Source organism: Bombina bombina, chromosome 7, assembly GCF_027579735.1.
Source record: "Bombina bombina isolate aBomBom1 chromosome 7, aBomBom1.pri, whole genome shotgun sequence".
Lineage (NCBI taxonomy): Eukaryota > Metazoa > Chordata > Amphibia > Anura > Bombinatoridae > Bombina > Bombina bombina.
In genome coordinates this window covers 486,265,609-486,287,214 of record NC_069505.1, presented here as the reverse complement: position 1 = coordinate 486,287,214, position 21,606 = coordinate 486,265,609, and the positions used below count along the sequence as shown (strand labels likewise).

Here is a 21,606-nt window from a genome sequence, read left to right as displayed (position 1 = left end):
AACACATAAAGAAAACCCTGCACTCACCAGCAAGCTCACAGTAAAGATTTAAAAGCAAAAATGGAAAGGTTAGTTACCGCATCTGGCCAAATGGGACAAGCTCAGGTACTACATCAAGGTCCTTGCACCCACTCCTGTCTGGGGTTAACTGCCTGTGACCCTGTGACAGCACAGCTTTTTGTGAGTGCCAATGAGCACCCAGGGCTGGGCATGTTGCTGGGTCATGGGATGTGTACCCTTCCGTGTTTTGTGTATATATATATATATATATATATATATATATATACATACATAAGGGTTAAAATGTTTATGGTATATGACAAGGTTTTTGAATGGAATGAGCTATAATGTGTATATGTATATGTATATGTATATATATATATATATATATATATATATATATATATATACATACACATTATAGCTCATTCCATTCAAAAACCTTGTCATATACCATAAACTTTTTAACCCTTATTAAAAAATATTATTATTAATATTTATATGAATTTATATGTTACGCGTGTAACACTTTATATTAATGTATTTATATTGTGTTTAGTGTAGCTTTTATTTTAGCTGTTACCCTTTACGCGAGGTCTTCAGTCACGCTAACCTGGCAAATTTAGATTGCGCTTGGTGGTGCTCGTTTACTTTAAAACTTGTAATATTACAGACACTTGTAATTTAGCCCTCATTTAGGATATCGCTCAAGCGCAAAGTCTAAGATGCACTTAGCGAAGATCAAATAATGGAGTTCTTCCGTAACATTTGGAATATGCTCTTCTATTGAGATATTATATATACATATATATATATATATATATATGTGTGTGTGTGTATATATATATATATATATATATATATTGTCAGCCGTTTAGGAATCAGTCCGGGATGCAACCCAACTGCTAGCGTGAATAGAAAAACACACGCTAGCACACTGAGAAATAACCAGGACGTGACCCACTCAGGAAACAGATGAGAATGGTAACAAAAAATAATAATTGTTCCAGTATGCAGGAAAGCCACAAAAGAAAAAACGTCCCTTTAAGCAGGTTAGGAAAATATAAAGATAATGCTCTTATTTGCAGCTTGTAAATGTCCCTTTAAGCAGGCTTGTAACAAAAAAGGCAAAGTTCTCTCTTGCAGCTTGTAAAAGTAAATGTCCCTTTAAGCAGGCTTATAACAAACAGAAAGACAAAGTTCTCTTTTGCAGCTTGTAAAAGTAAATGTCCCTTTAAGCAGGCTTATAACAAACAGAAAGACAAAGTTCTCTTTTGCAGCTTGAAAAAGTAAATGTCCCTTTAAGCAGGTAGTAAATAGGAAAATATATATCCAAGAAAAGATTGAGGGATAAGGCATAAGCAAGGTCAGGCAGGCAGAAGTCGGTATCCAAACATCAGTAGCAGGAATAAGGCAAAAGCAAGGTCAGGCAGGCAGAAGTCGGTATCCAAACAACAGTAGCAGGTTAAGGCAAAAGCAAGGTCAGGCAGGCAGAAGTCGGTATCCAAACATCAGTAGCAGGGTTAAGGCAAAAGGCTTGGTCAGGCAGGCAGAAGTCGGTACACAAGAATAGAAAACAGAACTTGGAAAGGTACTCACAAACTCCAAGGGGAACAAACAAACGGGCCCCGAGTAAGATCTCCCGCCGTGGTTTAAAGGCAGGAGCGGCAACGTCATCAGAGGGGTGTGTCAGAGGATGCGTCACGTTGCTAAGCAACGTGACGTCATTCACACAGAGAAGATCCGGGAGCTGCGGTGACACGGCGATGAACAGACAAAATCATGACAGCACCCCCCTCCTCAAGGACCCCTCCGGGGGACAGGACCAGGCCTATCAGGATGAGTCTTGTGGAAGGCCTTGATTAAAGTAGGAGCATTTACCTGATGAGCCGGCTCCCAAGATCGTTCCGTGACTGGATAACCTTTCCAATGAATGAGATAATACAATTTCTTGCCACGAAGCTTGGAATCCAGAATATGGCTGATCTCAAACTCAGGGTGTCCATGGACAAATAGAGGTGGAGGTTTAGAAAGAGGTTTAGAATACCTGTTAGACATCACAGGTTTTAGAAGAGAAACGTGGAATACCGGATGGACTTTGAGAGTCTTGGGTAAAGCCACCCGATAAGCAGTGGAACACACCTGACCCAGTATTCGGAAAGGACCCACGTATCGTGGTCCCAGTTTGTTAGAAGGTTGTTTCAGACAAAGAAAACGAGAGGAAATCCAAACTTTATCACCAGGACGAAACTTGGGAGCCTTCTTCCGTCGAAGATCTGAAAAGAACTTGTAACGTTTAGAAGCTACAGAAAGGATACGATGTATTCTCCGCCAATGTCGAGTTAATCTTCGGGCAGTAAGATCAGAAGCAGGATTCACTGTGGAAGAAGTATGCAAAGGAAATGTTCTGGGCTGATATCCGTAAGCCGCATGAAAAGGAGAGGTCTGAAGGGAGGAATTATACCGGGCGTTATGAGCCAATTCAGCCAAAGGAAGGTAAGAAGTCCAGTTAGAGTGATAATGATCCACATAATGTCTAAGATATGTTTCAAGACACTGGTTTACCCTTTCAGTCTGGCCGTTAGATTGTGGATGATGAGAAGTAGACAGAGATATTGTGGTTCCAAAGTGTTTACAAAGTGATCTCCAAAATTGAGAAACAAACTGTACCCCTCTATCTGAAACAATATCTAGAGGAAATCCATGGATTCTTACAATATGTGAAATAAAAAGTTCAGAAAGTCTTTTGGCAGACGGTAATCCTGGTAAGGGAACAAAATGAGCAGTCTTAGTGAACCTGTCGACCACCACCCAAATAGTATTGTTTCCAGCTGACAAAGGAAGGTCGGTAATAAAGTCCATGGATACATGAGTCCAAGGCTGATGAGGTATGGGCAACGGTTGGAGCAACCCTGAAGGAAGTTGGCAAGGAGTCTTGTTCATGGCACATTGTGTGCATACTGAGACGTAATCTTTAACATCTTGAGAGAGAGTAGGCCACCAAACATGCTGTTTGAGATTTCGAGTGGTGATACTGATGCCAGGATGTCCAGAAAGGGGACTATCATGAGCCCAAAATAGAATCCTGGAACGAAGGCGTTCAGGAACAAAGAGTAAACCATCAGGAGGTTTACAGGACAAAGGAAGATTCCTTTGAGCAGACTGTAAATCTTGTAACCAAGAAGTTGTTAGCTGGGCTATGACTTCATGAGGTTGGAGAATGGTACCAGACTCAGGAATTGGGGTATCTTGAAATTGTCTGGAAAGGGCGTCTGCTTTAATATTTTTTGAACCAGGTATGTAAGACAAATTATAGTGAAACCGGGAGAAGAATAACGACCAGCGTGCTTGCCTGGAATTCAATCGTTTGGCCGTTTGGAGATAAAGAAGGTTTTTATGATCAGTGAGTATGGTAAACGGCAAAGAAGTACCTTCCAGCCAATGCCTCCATTCATCCAAGGCCATTTTAATGGCAAGCAACTCTTTATTCCCTACGTCATAGTTAAATTCAGAAGGAGTGAATTTTTTAGAGAAAAAAGCAACAGGATGAATCCTTCCAGTCTCCGGTATTCGTTGAGAAAGAACAGCTCCAGCAGCAACAGAGGAAGCATCAACTTCCAGGATAAACTGAAAATCTGGATTTGGGTGACGGAGAATAGGTGCAGAAGAAAAAGCTTCTTTGAGAGACTCAAAAGCTTTTATAGCCTCAGGAGGCCATCTTTTACAATTTTGTCCCTTTCTAGTGAGAAAAGTAAGGGGAGAAGTAATAGTAGCAAAATCCTTGATGAACTTCCTGTAATAGTTGGCGAAGCCCAGAAAACGTTGTAAAGCCTTCAGAGAATCAGGTCTAGGCCAATCCAAGATGGCAGAAAGTTTAGTAGGATCCATTTCAAATCCAGATGCCGATATTACATAACCCAGAAAGGGTATGGATTTTTGATGGAAAGAACATTTCTCCAGTTTAGCAAACAGATGGTAATCTCTTAAACATTGAAGTACTTTCTTGACGTGGTGCACATGATCTTCGTGGTTCTGAGAAAAAATTAAGATATCATCAAGGTATATGATGACAAAGATATTCAAAAAATCACGAAAGATCTCGTTTACAAAATGTTGAAAAACCGCCGGAGCATTGCATAGCCCAAAAGGCATGACCAGATATTCGTAATGCCCAAATCGAGTGTTAAAAGCAGTCTTCCACTCATCTCCTTTGCGTATACGGATCAGATTGTATGCACCACGTAGATCAAGTTTGGTAAATATGGTGGCTCCCTGAAGATAAGTAAAAAGTTCAGGAATAAGGGGTAGAGGATAACTGTTCTTGATGGTAATCTGATTTAGTCCCCTGTAATCAATACAGGGTCGTAATCCGCCATCCTTTTTTCCTACAAAAAAGAAACCAGCCCCTACAGGGGAAGAGGAGGCTCGGATAAATCCTCTAGCCAAATTGTCTTTAATATATTCTTCCAAAGCCATGTTTTCAGGTTTAGAAAGTGGATATGTCTTGCCTCGAGGATAGGTAGCCCCGGGAAGGAGATCAATGGGGCAATCAAAAGGGCGGTGAGGAGGAAGACGTTCAGCTTCCTTTTTGGAGAAAACATCCACAAAGTCATGATAAGGCATAGGTAGAGAGTCCGGAGTTTCGATAGTGAGAGCAATAGTGAGTGGTAACTTGGTGATCTTTTGAAGACATTTAGTCTGGCATGTAGATCCCCAGGAGGTGAGTTCACCGAAAGTCCAAGAAAAAGTAGGATTCTGAACTTGGAGCCAGGGTAGTCCCAAGATAATGGGAAATTGCGGAGTGGGAATGACATCAAAACAAATTGTCTCAGAATGAAGTATTCCTACGGTGAGAAGTAAAGGTTGAGTAGCAAACTGAATATATCCGGAACCCAAAGGATCTCCACTGACCGTAGAGACTGAAATTGAATACTCTTTCTTTAGTAAGGGTATAGAGTGAGTAGAGACGAATGTAGAGTCAATGAACACTCCTCCAGCACCAGAGTCGATAAGAGCTTGGGTATGAATCTTACTATGTCCAATTTGAAGGGTTACTGGAACAAAGAGTTTCTTGTATAGGGAATGACTACTTTTTTGGCTTAACTCAGTTCCCTGGACTAGAGTTAAGCCCTGGCTTTTACTGGCCTGGTAGGACAATCCCTTAATAAATGCCCTTTAAGGCCACAGTACAAACACAAGCCAAGAGACCGTCTTCTCAAGCGTTCAGTCTCTGTTAATTTTATACTTCCCACTTCCATGGGTTCAGCCTGATCAGGAGTAGGAGAGGCAGGAGTGACTGGATTAGAAAAACGAGGAGCCAAATGAAAAGGAGTTCGAGTTGAAGACCTCTGTGTTCTATCCTTTTCTTGTTGGCGTTCACGAAATCTGACGTCGAGACTGATACAAAGATTTATTAAAGCTTCCAAGGATTCTGGAAGTTCCCGATACACCAATTAATCCTTGAGACGCTCAGAAAGTCCTTTACGAAAAGCGGCTCTAAGTGCTCCCTGATTCCAAGTAGTTTCAGAGGCAAGGGTGCGGAACTCAATAGCGTATTGAGAAACTGGTTGACTACCTTGACGTAAATCCAAAAGAGTAGCTTCAGCAGCGGATGACCTTCCAGGTTTATCAAATACATTTGAAAACATAGAGAGAAATGTATCTACATCCAAAAGTATAGGGTCATTCTTTTCTAGCAAAGGTGATACCCAAGCCAAAGCTTTTCCTTTCATTAAGGAAATAAGAAATGTGATTCTAGAAGAGGGAGTAGCAAAAAGAGTAGGGCTATTTCGGAAATGGAGACGGCACTGATTCAGAAAGCCCCTACATTCCTCAGGATTCCCATCATATTTATCCGGAAGAGGTATCCTGGGACTCAGTTGTACCTGAGACTGATTGTTAGGAATCGAAGGAGGTAATGCCTCAATAGGATTAGGATTGGGATTAGGATTGGGAGGTGCAGTAGCAACCAAATTTTGTAATAGAGCAGTTATTTGATCAAGTTTAGTGTCCAGAGACTGCAAGTGGGTGGCATGAGATCCCAGTAGCTGTCCCTGGTGAGCCACGGCCATGGATAATTCAGTGGGGTCCATTTAAGGCCCGTTTGTAATGTCAGCCGTTTAGGAATCAGTCCGGGATGCAACCCAACTGCTAGCGTGAATAGAAAAACACACGCTAGCACACTGAGAAATAACCAGGACGTGACCCACTCAGGAAACAGATGAGAATGGTAACAAAAAATAATAATTGTTCCAGTATGCAGGAAAGCCACAAAAGAAAAAACGTCCCTTTAAGCAGGTTAGGAAAATATAAAGATAATGCTCTTATTTGCAGCTTGTAAATGTCCCTTTAAGCAGGCTTGTAACAAAAAAGGCAAAGTTCTCTCTTGCAGCTTGTAAAAGTAAATGTCCCTTTAAGCAGGCTTATAACAAACAGAAAGACAAAGTTCTCTTTTGCAGCTTGTAAAAGTAAATGTCCCTTTAAGCAGGCTTATAACAAACAGAAAGACAAAGTTCTCTTTTGCAGCTTGTAAAAGTAAATGTCCCTTTAAGCAGGCTTATAATAAACAGAAAGACAAAGTTCTCTTTTGCAGCTTGAAAAAGTAAATGTATCCAAACATCAGTAGCAGGAATAAGGCAAAAGCAAGGTCAGGCAGGCAGAAGTCGGTATCCAAACAACAGTAGCAGGTTAAGGCAAAAGCAAGGTCAGGCAGGCAGAAGTCGGTATCCAAACATCAGTAGCAGGGTTAAGGCAAAAGGCTTGGTCAGGCAGGCAGAAGTCGGTACACAAGAATAGAAAACAGAACTTGGAAAGGTACTCACAAACTCCAAGGGGAACAAACAAACGGGCCCCGAGTAAGATCTCCCGCCGTGGTTTAAAGGCAGGAGCGGCGACGTCATCAGAGGGGTGTGTCAGAGGATGCGTCACGTTGCTAAGCAACGTGACGTCATTCACACAGAGAAGATCCGGGAGCCGCGGTGACACGGCGATGAACGGACAAAATCATGACATATATATAATGTCCCAAGAAGAAGCAGGCACTCACTGGACTTTATACAATTTCCTTTTATTCCAGTATTTAAACAAACATAACGTTTCGGCACATCACATGTGCCTTTGTCAAATGTCACCACCCAAAATGTAACCTATCACCTAAACCACCTAATACAAATTAAAACTGGCATTCCTTAAATACAGTAAATAACAAGCAAAATTACCGCCAAACCTCCAAGAACGCGTTCAGGGTGGTCTGTGACATCAGCACGTGGAGACGTATCCCACGTCACGGCGCAATCACCGCCATTTCTATGGTAACTGACCGACACAGAACGCAGAAGGATGCGGTAATCAAATTCATGTCATGTCCGCCATCACTGTTGCGCATGCGCAACCAAACCCCATTCACAGGGGAACAAACTGGTTGTCATAGCTACCACTATAAACAAAACAGCGCACAGTGTGAGTGGACTGGCATGTGAAGACAATTTAAAATAAAATAGATGTGGCAACTGAGTATGTAGAATTAAACATATTACCCATATAGGAAAGACAAACACATTTAGTGAAGATTTTATAAGGCAACAGTACTATCTTTTAACCCAATAGCCACAAACAGTGTAGAGATACTATAAGAGCTGCATATAGAATATGCACATATATACTGAATTCTATATATGTACATACGTCAAAGAATAGGAACTCTGGCTTCATAGACATATTAATCATAGAGAAGCAAAGACAATAGTTATTATTACTATTCTGTTAGAGCGAGAATATCTTTCAAACATATTGAATGTACATTAGTGCCATACGAGCCTACAAGGAGTATGTTAGAAACCTAGGCCAACAGCGAGACCCCACATCTTCAACTCCGATGTGTAAACCAGTATGGAAAGTTCACTATGTAGAAGGATAGTGACAAATCTATAGAAGGGGCTAAAGTCCAAATATGTGTTTAGACCTTTAGGTGCCAACGTATCCAGACGATAAATCCACCTGCTCTCTCGTTGCAGAAGTCTTTTGGCACGATTTCCTCCCCTTGATGGAAGGGGTTCCTGATCAATCAGCATACTGCGTATACTTGAAACAGAATGCTTATATTCAATGCAGTGTCGAGCTACCGGCTGATCTGATTCACCCTGTTTCAGGGCCTCCCGTATGGCACACCGATGGTTAGCCATACGTTCACGAAAGGTGGTAACCGTCTTGCCCACGTAAACCTTGGAGCATGGACAAATCAAGATGTATATAATATAGGTGCTGGTACATGTCAGACGTTGACGGATTTTAAATCTTTGGTTATTGTGTGGATGCTGGAAGGTGTAACCCTTAACATGCCATTGCAGGTAACACAGCTTGCACATGGGCAACATCCCTTCTTTGTAGATTTCAACCAAGTATCCTTACTATAGTGTGTTATTGGATCGGCCTTAACAAGAATGTCTCTCAGATTCCTCGCTCTGGGATAGGCCATCCTGGGTGCCGCCATCTTCTGAAATGGCAAGGAAGAGTCACTTTCCACCACGGGCCAGTGTCTTCTTACAGCTCCAGTACACTTATCACACATAGGGACATATGTTGTAATCATATTCAGTTGTTCCTTAGGCTGTCTGGTCAGAGTATCAGTGTCACTGATTGTTTCCGTGTGTAGCAGTCTCTCCTGGACCTCTTGTATTTCACTGATGGCATAGCCCCTATCCAATAATTTCTTCCCCATGTCTTCCATCTGAGTTATCATTGTGGGCATCTCGCTGTTGTTTCTGACTACGCGAGTTGTGAGGTGAGGACACTCTTCTTTTGGTGTCTAGGGTGAAAACTTCTAGCCTCAAGAAGTGAATTGCGATCAGTAGGTTTCGTGTACAATGATGTCCCAAAACGCAATGTGTCACCTGTATCAACCTTAAAGATATTCAAATCTAAAAAGTGTACACTCATATGATCAAATTCTAATTTGAATCTGATTGGGTTAGCCATGGAATTCAGAACGGACACCCACTCACGCAACATAGCCTCATCGCCACGCCATATCAGAAACACATCATCGATATAGCGGGAACCGACCGACACAGAACGCAGAAGGATGCGGTAATCAAATTCATGTCATGTCCGCCATCACTGTTGCGCATGCGCAACCAAACCCCATTCACAGGGGAACAAACTGGTTGTCATAGCTTACATGCCAGTCCGCTCGCACTGTGCGCTGTTTTGTTTATAGTGGTAGCTATGACAACCAGTTTGTTCCCCTGTGAATGGGGTTTGGTTGCGCATGCGCAACAGTGATGGCGGACATGACATGAATTTGATTACCGCATCCTTCTGCGTTCTGTGTCGGTCGGTTACCATAGAAACGGCGGTGATTGCGTCGTGACGTGGGATACGTCTCCACGTGCTGATGTCACAGACTACCCTGAACGTGCTCTTGGAGGTTTGGCGGTAATTTTGCTTGTTATTTACTGTATTTAAGGAATGCCAGTTTTAATTTGTATTAGGTGGTTTAGGTGCTAGGTTACATTTTGGGTGGTGACATTTGACAAAGGCACATGTGATGTGCCGAAACGTTATGTTTGTTTAAATACTGGAATAAAAGGAAATTGTATAAAGTCCAGTGAGTGCCTGCTTCTTCTTGGGACATTCTATATACTTCATTGCAGTGCACCTTGGCAGCTCTAAACGGATGGGGTAAGACTGTGCTGTCCTGTCTGGACTGTATATATATATATATATATATATATATATATATATATATATGAATAAAAGACTTTATTTTAATATATTGCATATGTGTTTTGTTACGTATATATATATATATATATATGTGCCTTTACACTTTACTTCAGGTTTCCAAAAGCGCTAAAGTTTCCAGCGTTGTTATGTTTTGTGCTCAGGGGCAACAAATAACTCATGACTTGTAGTATGAGCACTGATATTGCACCCTGCACTATCCAATCAAGTACAGGACGCACGAAAAAATGTCAGCTTCGTTAAGATTCAGTGGTAAATCTTTTTGTTCCCATCCAATTGTGCACAATTCTTAGCGCAGTGTCGCAAATTGGATAGTACACTCTGCGCTATAGGTTGTGTTCCACTTGTAATCTAGGCCGTTATCTGGAAGGTGAGATAGATCACAACTGCTTCTTTCTGAAATCTAATCTACTCTACTAAATCCCTGAGTACCTATTATAAGACATAAAAGCTTCCTCTTAACCCCATCCTAAACAGATGAGACGTCACATTAGCAATTGACAGCCCATCACCTCTATTCCTTCTTGTAGGTCCAAACCATTTGGAGAAGTGTAGTATCTTTGCTCCGGGTTCGTAACCCCTGGGGACACACAGAATGGAATGGTCCATGGAGAGACGGGTAAGTGGATCTAGCAGGTAAGTGGCTGACTATTACTCTGCTGGATTGAGTGTTGTAGGTTTATAATTTGTGTTTTTCTTACAGAGGGCCAGAGTGGCAAAGTGTGACTGGTCACCATAAAACAGAGACTGCTGTAGTCTTGGAGGATGGAGAATTCTGGTAAATCCTGCAGTGCATGAAATCTTCACACGGCAGTATGCAACTATACCTCCCAACTGTCCCGATTTAAGAGGGACAGTCCATAATTCTGAGCTATGTCTGTCTAAAACCGTTATATGTACTGATTTACAGAGTTTACTTTAGCCACACCCACAGACCGGTCAGACATGCCCACAAACCACTCAGACACACTTACCAACCAGCCAACCACACCCATTTTCATCCACTATCCATCTGTGACTCTACGCCTCCTGACACAGCCCCACCCAAAAATTATCAACAACAGCCCCCCTCAACCACCCAAGTTCCTAATACCTAGCCAGAAATGTTGGAAGGTATTTGCTTTTTAAGGTAGCGCTAAATTATTTTATACAGTGCATCTCTCTTGTCTCTGCAGGATGGAAGTAGGAGATTTTCAAAAGAATTTCCAGGTTCTAGAGATTTGCCACTTGGGTCCCCAGAGTCTGTCCCGTGTTGGAGGAGCTGCAAGGCCATGGGACTTTGTGACCTATGAGGGACGCTGGGTAAAAGGGCTGTCAGCTGGTGGAAGCATTAACTGTAGGGGTAAATACAATCAAGTGACACTAAACCCATTTTTTTTTCTTTCATGATTCAGATAGAGCAGGCAATTTTAAGCAACTTTCTTATTTACTCCTATTCTTCATTCTCTTGCTATCTTTATTAGAAAAAGCAGAAATCTAAGCTTAGGAGTTGTCCCATTTTTGGTTCAGCACCCTGGATTGCGCTTGCTGATAGTGGCTACATTTATTTATCTGAATCATTAAAAAAATTAGGTTTAGTATCCCTTTTAACTTCTGCATGCTCCATAGTGCCCTCCTGTCTAGGTCATTGTGTCACCCTCTGGCGTTAGGAACAGACTTGATATCCCATAGATCCTAGTATGTGTCACTGTGTAACCCTGTACAGGAAGAACAAGCCTCATAATGCCCTCCTGTCTGTGTCTGTCACTTTACATAGGAAGGATAGGCCCCATGTCCCATGGTTCCCTTTTTCCTGTATGTTCTGTTCTGTGTTGTCCTGCTGGAGAAGGACATACTCGTTGTCCCATGGTTTCCTATTGTGTCACTGTGCAGGGGGAGAGAGACACTCTATGTCCCATAGCTCCCTCCTGTCGGAGTCCATATGTCAGCAGGGTAAGGAAAGATCCATGTCCCATAATTCCCTTTTGTGTCCCCTTGCATGTGAAAGACAGAAACCATGTCTCAAAGGGCTCTGTGTCATCCACCAGTGGAATCCACAAACTCCATATCCCATAGTTCTCTCCTGTATTTGGCACTCACGGTGCCAGTCCGCCAGGAGGTACAGACCCCTAGTCTCATAGCTCCTTCCTGTGTCAATGTTGCACCCTGTAGAGGGACTCTATGTCTCATACCTTGCTCCTGTCAGGGCCACCTTGTCAGGAGCGACAGACCCAATGGTGGGATTCAGCAGGTTCTCACCAGTTCTTAAAGTGAAGGTCAATTTCAGGCCAATGGACTACTGAAATGTATTCAATAACATATCAGCATTCTAGTCGCTAACTTTATTTTTCACAATACATTTTACTTTTTATAAAAAATTAAATATTAGTATACTTTCCATTTCCATTGCGACTCCTCCCCTCCCCCACTTCCTTGTTCAGCAGTAGTTGGCTAGCGAGCGGTTCCACACGCTCGCTACGTCAGTCAAAAGCGCGTGCACAAGATTTCCAAGAAACTCAGTTTCCAAGAAATTCAGTCCTGGACATATAACAGATAGGGAAATATGATTACAGCAGAGTTTTAAAAAGCTTCATGTAACTTACTTGTATTGCGATCGTTCTGAGTTACGATATGTATCCAAGTAAGATTCGCATGCGTCTCATGAACGAGCCTGAGAGATATGACGCTATTGAGGGAGTAACGCATGCGCATCAGTTAGTAATGATGTTGCAAGAAAGGGGCTGAACGCCCCGGGGGGGGGGAAACGGACATTGGAGAATTGAATCTTACATTTCTGTCAATTAATGTACGGAAGATGGCGGGCGGACGAAAAAAGTGAAAAAAGTGAAAAAAGTGAAACGAAGGATAAATAAAGGTAAAAGGATAGTGAAACGAAGGATAAATAAAGGGATATGAGACAGTATGATTAAAATGTATGCTAAATGATGAATGAACGTCAAACTCATTTCTAATCAACTGGAGAACGGCGTGAGCGAGTCACCCGGACTTGACCTTCACTTAAAGAACCTGTTCCTAAAATTTAGAAAGTGTAAAAATTTTGTATTATAGAAAAGTTACAGAAACTGTTATTTAAATTTTGGAATCCCACAAGAACCCGTTGCTAAAATTTTAGAATCTCACTACTGGACAGACCCCATGTCTCATAGCTCCTTCCTGTGTCACTGTGTCTCCCTGCAGAGGAAAAACACATTTTTCTGTCCCATAGCTTGTACCTGTGTAATTTTGTCAGCAGTTGGGGAGGGACAGGCATCAAGTCCCATAGCTTCCTCCTGTCTGTGTCACTGTGTCACCCTGCAGAGGAATGGACAGGTTTAATGTCCCATAACTCCCTCTATCTTTGGCACTCACTGTGACATCCTGACAGAAGGAACAGACTTCCTGTTCTATTGCTCCATTTTTCTGTGTCACTTTGTCATCCTGCAGGGAAGGTCCCATAGCCCACTTCCTGTTTATTTCATTGTCGCCCTTGGTCTCCTGCAGATCACTTCTGGATGAACCCCCAATTTTCTCTTACTCTCCGGGAGGAAGATCACAGCTCCTCTGACTCCAGCTGCAGTTTTATTGTGTCTGTGACTCTGAAACATCAGCGGCTTCGCAGAGCAGTAGACAAGCGCGTGGCTTGTCACATATTCCAGGTAATCCATGTATAGGGACTTGACATAGGATGGGTCCAGTTATTTCTACACATGCAATTAAACTCCTTCCTAATTTGGTTGATTGTTAAAGGGATATGAAGCAGTACTTCTTTAGTAAAAAGGAATACGCTAAATCAAAGAAAACATAAAAAGAAACAGTAAGCGAAATTAATTGTTTTCTTTCAAAATGAGCACTTAGAAATTTTCAGTGTAGCTACTGCCCTCTGGAAAATGATCGGACTGACATGTTGCTAACTTAAATTGCCATCTGTCCTCTTCTGAGCATGGGCAAAACATTCTGTTTTTCCACTATTCACTGCAGAGTAAACCAGCTCAGGTTAATCTAGAAGATTTATGATATCAAGCTAGATATGTCTTCATGTAGAGACCCCATCCCCTTTGTAAGGCTGAGACAGGAAGTATTGTACCATGCACAAATAAAGTTAAAAAATAAATCGCCTTTAAAGTGCAGAATAATAAATATTGTAACGGTTTATATTAAATATAACCACTGCTTAGTGCTGTTTTTTGTTACAACAATGAAACAGACTGTTTCGTATCCCTTTAAGTGCAGATAAAACAGTTTTGCTATTTTCTATGCAGCATGTAAATCTTTATATTTCTAGGGGATTCTGGGGTGGTGCTTAAATATTTCTTATTCCTATCATAACCCCTAAAACTCTAATGTGCAAGCAGCCCTGGATTTGTCAGACCCTTTTTTTATACGCTCTGCCCAGTGATTTGATTAACTGAAAAGGAAAAGTAGGTGATTGTGCATAGCTCAAATGAGCATGAACAGAGGACAGGGAGAGAGAAAGAAAGGAAGATTTATTTACATTAAGTAAGAATAGACTGTAAAAATGGCGATCTCAGCAGTACCATTAATATTTCAAGGAATTTAAAACTTAAAGGGACATTAATAAACCTAAAATATTTTTTTTCATGATTCAGATAGAGCAGCATTTTTTTTAAAAGTGTCAGATTTACTTCTATTTTCAAATTTGCTTCCTTCTCATTATATTCTTTGTTGAAGAGGTAGGTAGCCTGCACCTGCCTGAAGCAATAAATGACAGGAAATAGTGCTTCCATCTAGTGTTCTTGTTAATGTATAACATTGTTATAAAACTGCTGCCATCTAGTGTTGCTGCTAATGTATAACATTGTTATAAAACTGCTGCCATCTAGTGTTGCTGCTAATGTATAACATTGTTATAAAACTGCTGCGCTCTAGTGCTCTTGCTAATGTATAACATTGTTATAAAACTGCTGCCATCTAGCGCTCTTGCTAATGTATAACATTGTTATAAAACTGCTACCATATAGCGCTCTTGCTAATGTATAACATTGTTATAAAACTGCTGCCATCTAGCGCTCTTGCTAATGTATAACACTGTTACAAAACTGCTGCCATCTAGTGCTCTTGCTAATGTATAACATTGTTATAAAACTGCTGCCATCTAGTGCTCTTGCTAACATATAACATTGTTATAAAACTGCTGCCATTTAGTGCTCTTGCTAATGTATAACATTGTTACAAAACTGCTGCCATTTAGTGCTCTTGCTAATGTATAACATTGTTATAAAACTGCTGCCATCTAGTGCTCTTGCTAATGTATAACATTGTTATAAAACTGCTGCCATCTAGTGCTCTTGCTAATGTATAACATTGTTATAAAACTGCTGCCATCTAGTGCTCTTGCTAATGTATAACATTGTTGCAAAACTGCTGCCATATAGTGTTGCAGACACGTGCACACTCCTGAGCTTACATCCTTGCTTTTCAACAAAGGATAACAGGAAAAGTAACAAACACCAAGATTACAAGTTTTGCGTTATGGTGCGGTACGGCTATACTGCTGAAACATTGGCCATTGCACGTGGAATGGCAGGTCTCCCGTATTACAAGTCGCTGTGGTATAGCTATATCGCAAGCGTTTTAGCCTGTAACGCAACGATCCATTCTGCACTCAAAATTACGTGCTGGATTTGCATACCGCTGTATTACAGGTTGTGCGGTCTGGCTATTATGCTAGCGTTACACATAACTAAAATGTTACAAAGTACAATAACACCCATAAACTACCTATTAACCCCTAAACCGCCACCCTCCTGCATCGCAAATACTATATTCAACGTTTTAACCCTTAATCTGCCGCCCACCCATATAGCCAACACTATATAAAGCTATTAACCCCTAAACCGATCGCTTATACTAAACTAAACCTATTAATCCCTAAACCGCCACCCACATCGCAAATCACTAAATTAAACTATTAACCCCTAAACCTAACACCCCCTAACTTTAAATTAAATTTACAATATAACTATCTTAAAATACATACTTACCTGTGAAATAAAAAAAACTAAGATTAAACTATAAATAAACCTAACATAACTATTTTAATAAAATAAAATAAACTACAAATAAAAAAAGCTAAATTACAAGATTAAAATAACCGAACACTACAAATTTTTTTACTACAAATGTAAAAAAACCTAACACTACGAAAAAATATAAAAACACTAAGATTACAAAAAATAATAAACGAAATTATCCAAAATAATACAAATTGCACCTAATCTAATAGCCCTATAAAAAAAAATAAAAAAAAAATAAAAAAACACCCCCTAACCTAACAATAAACTATCAGTAGCCCTTAAAAGGGCCTTTTGTAGGGCATTGCCCTAAGTTAAATAGCTCTTTTACATTAAAAAATTACAAAGTACCCCCTAACAGTAACCCCCCCCCACCCAACCAAGCCCCCGAAATAAAGAAACTAAATCTTAAAAAACCTAAGTTACCCATTGCCCCTAAAGTGGCATTTGTATGGGCATTTCCCCTAAAAGGGCATTCAGCTCTTTTACTGCCCATTAAAATAAAAAAGCCCTAATCTAAAAAAAAAAACACCCCAAAAAAAACTAACACTAACCCCAGATAATCTACTCACAGTTCCTGAAGTCCGGACATCTTGATCCAGGCGGTGACATCTTCCTCCATTACGGTGGTATCTTCTATCTTTATCCCAGTTGTTGTCTTCATCCAGGCGGCAACATCTTTCTCCATCGTGAACAGCCAATAGGATTTAAGCAGCTCTCATCCTATTGGCTGATTTTAATTTTTCGACCAATAGGAATGCAACGGTACCCCAATATAAAAGAGGTACCTTGCATTCAAGCTTCAGTGAGCAGCGGTTGATCGCATGAAGAGGACGTTCCGCGCTGGATGTTGCCGCCGTTCCTGGACAGATCCACACCGCCACAGCTCAGCGCCACCGGGATGAAGATAGAAGAGGCCCCCGCGATGGAGAAAGATGTTGCCGCCTGGATGAAGACTTCTCACCGCCTGGATCTTCAGGAACTGTGAGTAGATTTCCTGGGGTTAGTGTTAGGTTTTCTTATACTAGATACGACGAGTCCACTGATTCATCCTTACTTGTGGGATATTATCCTCCTGCTAACAGGAAGTGGCAAAGAGCACCACAGAAGAGCTGTCTATATAGCTCCTCCCTTGACTCCACCCCCAGTCATTCTCTTTGCCTGTGTTAGTAATAGGAAGAGGTAAAGTGAGGTGTTTAGTTTTAGATTCTTCAATCAAGAAGTTTTTTATTTTAAATGGTACCGGTGTGTACTATTTTCCTCAGGGAGATATGGAATGAAGAATATTTCTGCCCTGAGTGTTTTTTTTTAGATTAGGGCATTTTTATTTTAATGGGCAGTAAAAGAGCTAATTGCCCTTTTAAGGGCAATGCCCATGCAAATGCCCCTTTAGGGGCAATGGGTAGCTTAGGTTTTTTTAGTGTTATTTTTTTTTTATTTTGGGGGGTTTACTGTTAGGGGGGACTTTGTAATTTTAGTTATGTAAAATAGATGTTTAACTTAGGACAATGCTCTACAAAAGGCCCTTTTAAGGGCTATTGGTAGTATATTGTTAGGTTAGGGTATTTTTATTTTGGGGCGGCTTTTTTATTTTTATATGGCTATTAGATTAGGTGTAATTGTTTTTTTTTTGGATAATTTTGTTTATTATTATTTTTTGTAATTTTAGTGTTTTTTTATTTTTCGTAATTTTAGTGGGGTTTTATTTGGTAATGTTAGATAATTTTTATTTTTCCGTAGTGTTATTTTTTTTTTTAATTTGTAATTTTTTTTTTTTTTTTGTAGTGTTAGGTTATTTTAATCTTGTAATTTAGTTTTTTTTTATTTGTAGTTTATTTAATTTTATTAAAATAGTTATGGTAGGTTTATATATAGTTTAATCTTATTTTTATTATTTTACAGGTAAGTTTTTATTTCTTTTATGATAGTTATATTGTAAATTTAATTTAAAGTTAGGAGGTTAATAGGTTTCCTTTAGTATTAGCGATGTAGGGGGCCGGCGGTTTAGGGGTTAATAGGTTTATTATAGGAGTAGTGATGTGGGGGGCAGCGGGTTAAGGGGTTAAAAAAAAATTTTTAGTGTCAGCGATGTCGGGGGAGGCGGTTTAGGGGTTAATAGGTTTATTTAGGTGTTAGCGATGCAGGTGTGCGGCAGATTAGGCTTTAATAAGTTTATTTAGTGTTGGTAATGTTGGGGGTGGCGGATTAGGGGTGTTTAGACTAGGGGTTTATGTTAGAGTGTTAGGTTAAAACTTAACTTTCTTTTCCACATAGGCATCAATGGGGATTGCGTTACAGCAATAGCCAATCCGAGATCGCAGGTGTTAGTTTTTTTTTTTTAACACTTTCTCTCCATTGATGTCTATGGGGGAAAGTGTGCACTAGCACGTCAAGTCAGGCCTTGGGTTTTGTGCGGTATGGAGCTTATCGCACCATAACACACAGCCAAGGTTTTGGCTTAACTTGTAATGGCAGCGCTATGGAAAGTGCAATAGCGCTATTTTTTTTTTGCGTTATTTTCGCACCCGGTATAGCTCAAAACTTGTAATCTTGGCCAAAATTTTATAACGGAAGTAAATTGGAGAGTTGTTTAAAATAGTGTGTTCTATCTGAATCATGAAAGAAAAAAATGTGGGTTTTATGTCCCTGTATAGGATTCAGATTCAGTGTACAGGTGAAACTCGAAAAATTAGAATATCGTGCAAAAGTTAATTTATTTCACTAATGCAACTTAAAAGGTGAAACTAATATATGAGATAGACTCATTACATGCAAAGCAAGATAGTTCAAGCCGTGATTTGTCATAATTGTGATGATTATGGCTTACAGCTCATGAAAACCCCAAATCCACAATCTCAGAAAATTAGAATATTGTGAAAAGGTGCAATATTCTAGGCTCAAAGTGTCCCACTCTAATTAGCTAATTAAGCCATAACACCTGCAAAGGGTTCCTGGGCCTTTAAATGGTCTCTCAGTCTGGTTCAGTAGGAATCACAATCATGTGAAAGACTGCTGACCTGACAGTTGTGCAGAAAACCATCATTGACACCCTCCATAAGGAGGGAAAGCCTCAAAAAGTAATTGCAAAAGAAGTTGGATGTTCCCAAAGTGCTGTATCAAAGCACATTAATAGAAAGTTGTGTGGAAGAAAAAGGTGCACAAGCAGCAGGGATGACCGCAGCCTGGAGAGGATTGTCAGGAAAAGGCCATTCAAAAGTGTTGGGGACTTTCACAAGGAGTGGACTGAGGCTGGAGTCAGTGCATCAAGAGCCACCACACACAGACGGATCCTGGACAAGGGCTTCAAATGTCGTATTCCTCTTGTCAAGCCACTCCTGAACAACAAACAATGTCAGAAGCGTCTTACCTGGGCTAAATGAAAACAGACCTCGTCTGTTGCTCAGTGGTCCAAAGTCCTCTTTTCTGATGAGAGCAAATTTTGCATCTCATTTGGAAACCAAGGACCCAGAGTATGGAGGAAGAATGGAGAGGCACACACTGCAAGATGCTTGAAGTCCAGTGTGAAGTTTCCACAGTCTGTGTTGATTTGGGGAGCCATGTCATCTGCTGGTGTTGGTCCACTGTGCTTCATTAAGTCCAGGGTCAACGCAGCCGTCTACCAGTAAATTTTGGAGCACTTCATGCTTCCTTCCGCAGACGAGCTCTATGGGGATGCTGACTTCATTTTCCAGCAGGACTTGGCACCCGCCCACACTGCCAAAAGCACCAAAACCTGGTTCAATGACCGTGGGATTACTGTGCATGATTGGCCAGCAAACTCGCCTGACCTGAACCCCATAGAGAATCTATGGGGCATTGCCAAGAGAAAGATGAGAGACATGAGACCGAACAATGCAGAAAAGCTGAAGGCCGCTATTGAAGCATCCTGATCTTCCATAACACCTCAGCAGTGCCACAGGCTGATAGCTTCCATGCCACGCCGCATTGAGGCAGTAATTGCTGCAAAAGGGGCCCAAACCAAGTACCGTACTGAGTACATACAGTATGCATGCTTATACTTTTCAGAGGTCCGATATTGTTCTATGTACAATCCTTGTTTTATTGATTGCATGTAATATTCTAATTTTCTGAGATTGTGGATTTGGGGTTTTCATGAGCTATAAGCCATAATCATCACAATTATTACAAATCACAGCTTGAACTATCTTGCTTTGCATGTAATGAGTCTATCTCATATATTATTTTCACCTTTTAAGTTGCATTAGTGAAATAAATTTACTTTTTCACGATATTCTAATTTTTCGAGTTTCACCTGTATGTCTATTGGCAAATTTACTTTGCACTCTTTGGGGCCAAATGATCAAGCTCCGAATGGAGCTTTATGCATCTGTTTCCGCGCGAGCCTTTAGGCTCACCGGAAACAGCAGTTATGAAGCAGCGGTCTAAAGACTGCCGCGCTATAACCGGTCCGCCTGCTCTGAGGCTGCGGACATCAATCCGCCCAATCCTATACGATCGGGCTGATTGACACCCCCTGCTAGTGACTGATTGGCCGCAAATCTGCAGGGGGCGGCATTGCACAAGCAGTTCACAAGAACTGCTTGTGCAATGATAAATGCCAACAGCGTATGTCGGCATTCATCGATGTCTGTCGGACATGATCCGCTGAGCAGATCATGATGGACAGACCGATGATAAATCGGCCCCATTGTATCCTTTGTAGTCTGGATCGCTATATGGAAGGTGTATTGCAGCAATGCCTTTAAAAATCGTATACATTATGCAGACACTGCTGCCATGTAATGCTCAATAGTGTATAACATTGTTATAAAAAAAAATATAGCAAAACAGCTGCCAGATGTGTGTGTCCAAGTCTGCCTAGGTTTGCTCTTTAACAAAGGATACCAAAAGAATTAAGTAGATGTGAATAAAAAGTAAATTAGATTTTTTTTTTATTGCATGCTCTATCTGTGCCATGAAAGAAAGAAAAATATTTTGTTTCCGCTTAATTTATCTGTAAAAAGTATAGTTTATGAAGATGTGATAGCATTGTAATAAACATTTATGACTTATTTTGCTTGCTTTGTGGTAAAATATCTCTGTTAGTTGTGCTTGTACCCCTTCCTCCAAACTAATTTTCAGCTACTGAGCATGAAATAGCCAGTGATTGGTTCCTCACTGCATATGCCCCTCCTCATTGGCTAACTGGCAGTATCCTGTCAATGAGTAGCAATGAGTTGCTCCTTATCAGAACTTAATCTCTCTTGTAATACTGTAGATATGAATGAATATTTAAATCCACTGTAATTCAGGGAATCTGTTATTTAAAATCAAATATGTACCCTGTATGCAATTAGGGGACGTCACAAATGACAAGCCAACAGTTAAAGGGGTAGTATGCATTGCATATACAAAAAAACCCTTAAAATATATATTCTGATATACTGTACAACATAATTATGGGCTAGATTCCGAGTGGATCGCTATTTAGTGCTCGTGTGTTAACTTCGCTAGGTTGAGGCTTTTGCGCACGTCAGGTTGCGCTCGTAGACACACGCAAATAAAAATTGCAACCTCCTTAACTTCTTTTCTCATAGAAGTCAATGGAGCACAAAAACTTTAAAAAAAAACTAACGCCCATATTCTCGCACTAACCCTACTCAGTATATTCAAGAGCGCTAAACCGGACACAAATATACATTTTTCACATTCCAATGTTCTTCACATAGCAAAATATGGTCTATTTATTCTTAAATACACATTTCTATATTTATCTACATATACTTATACCTGTATATCTATTCCTATAGATATATAGTTATAGATATGTATTTTACATGAACAGTATCGGATATAAAAATAAAAAGTACACTATTTTGTATATGAAGAACGT

At 40.5% G+C, this 21,606-nt stretch overlaps 1 protein-coding gene across 1 annotated transcript in view; it reads left to right on the top strand.

The window, feature by feature from the left end:
* The window catches only part of LOC128666804 (calpain-1 catalytic subunit), a 159,537-nt gene that overhangs the window by 81,856 nt on the left and 56,075 nt on the right, over positions 1-21,606 (top strand). The window contains exons 8-11 of the mRNA XM_053721599.1: positions 10,272-10,360; positions 10,445-10,519; positions 10,917-11,083; positions 13,222-13,376. Of these exons, the coding sequence (XP_053577574.1) occupies positions 10,272-10,360; positions 10,445-10,519; positions 10,917-11,083; positions 13,222-13,376 (486 nt within the window). The remainder of the gene's footprint in view (positions 1-10,271; positions 10,361-10,444; positions 10,520-10,916; positions 11,084-13,221; positions 13,377-21,606) is intronic.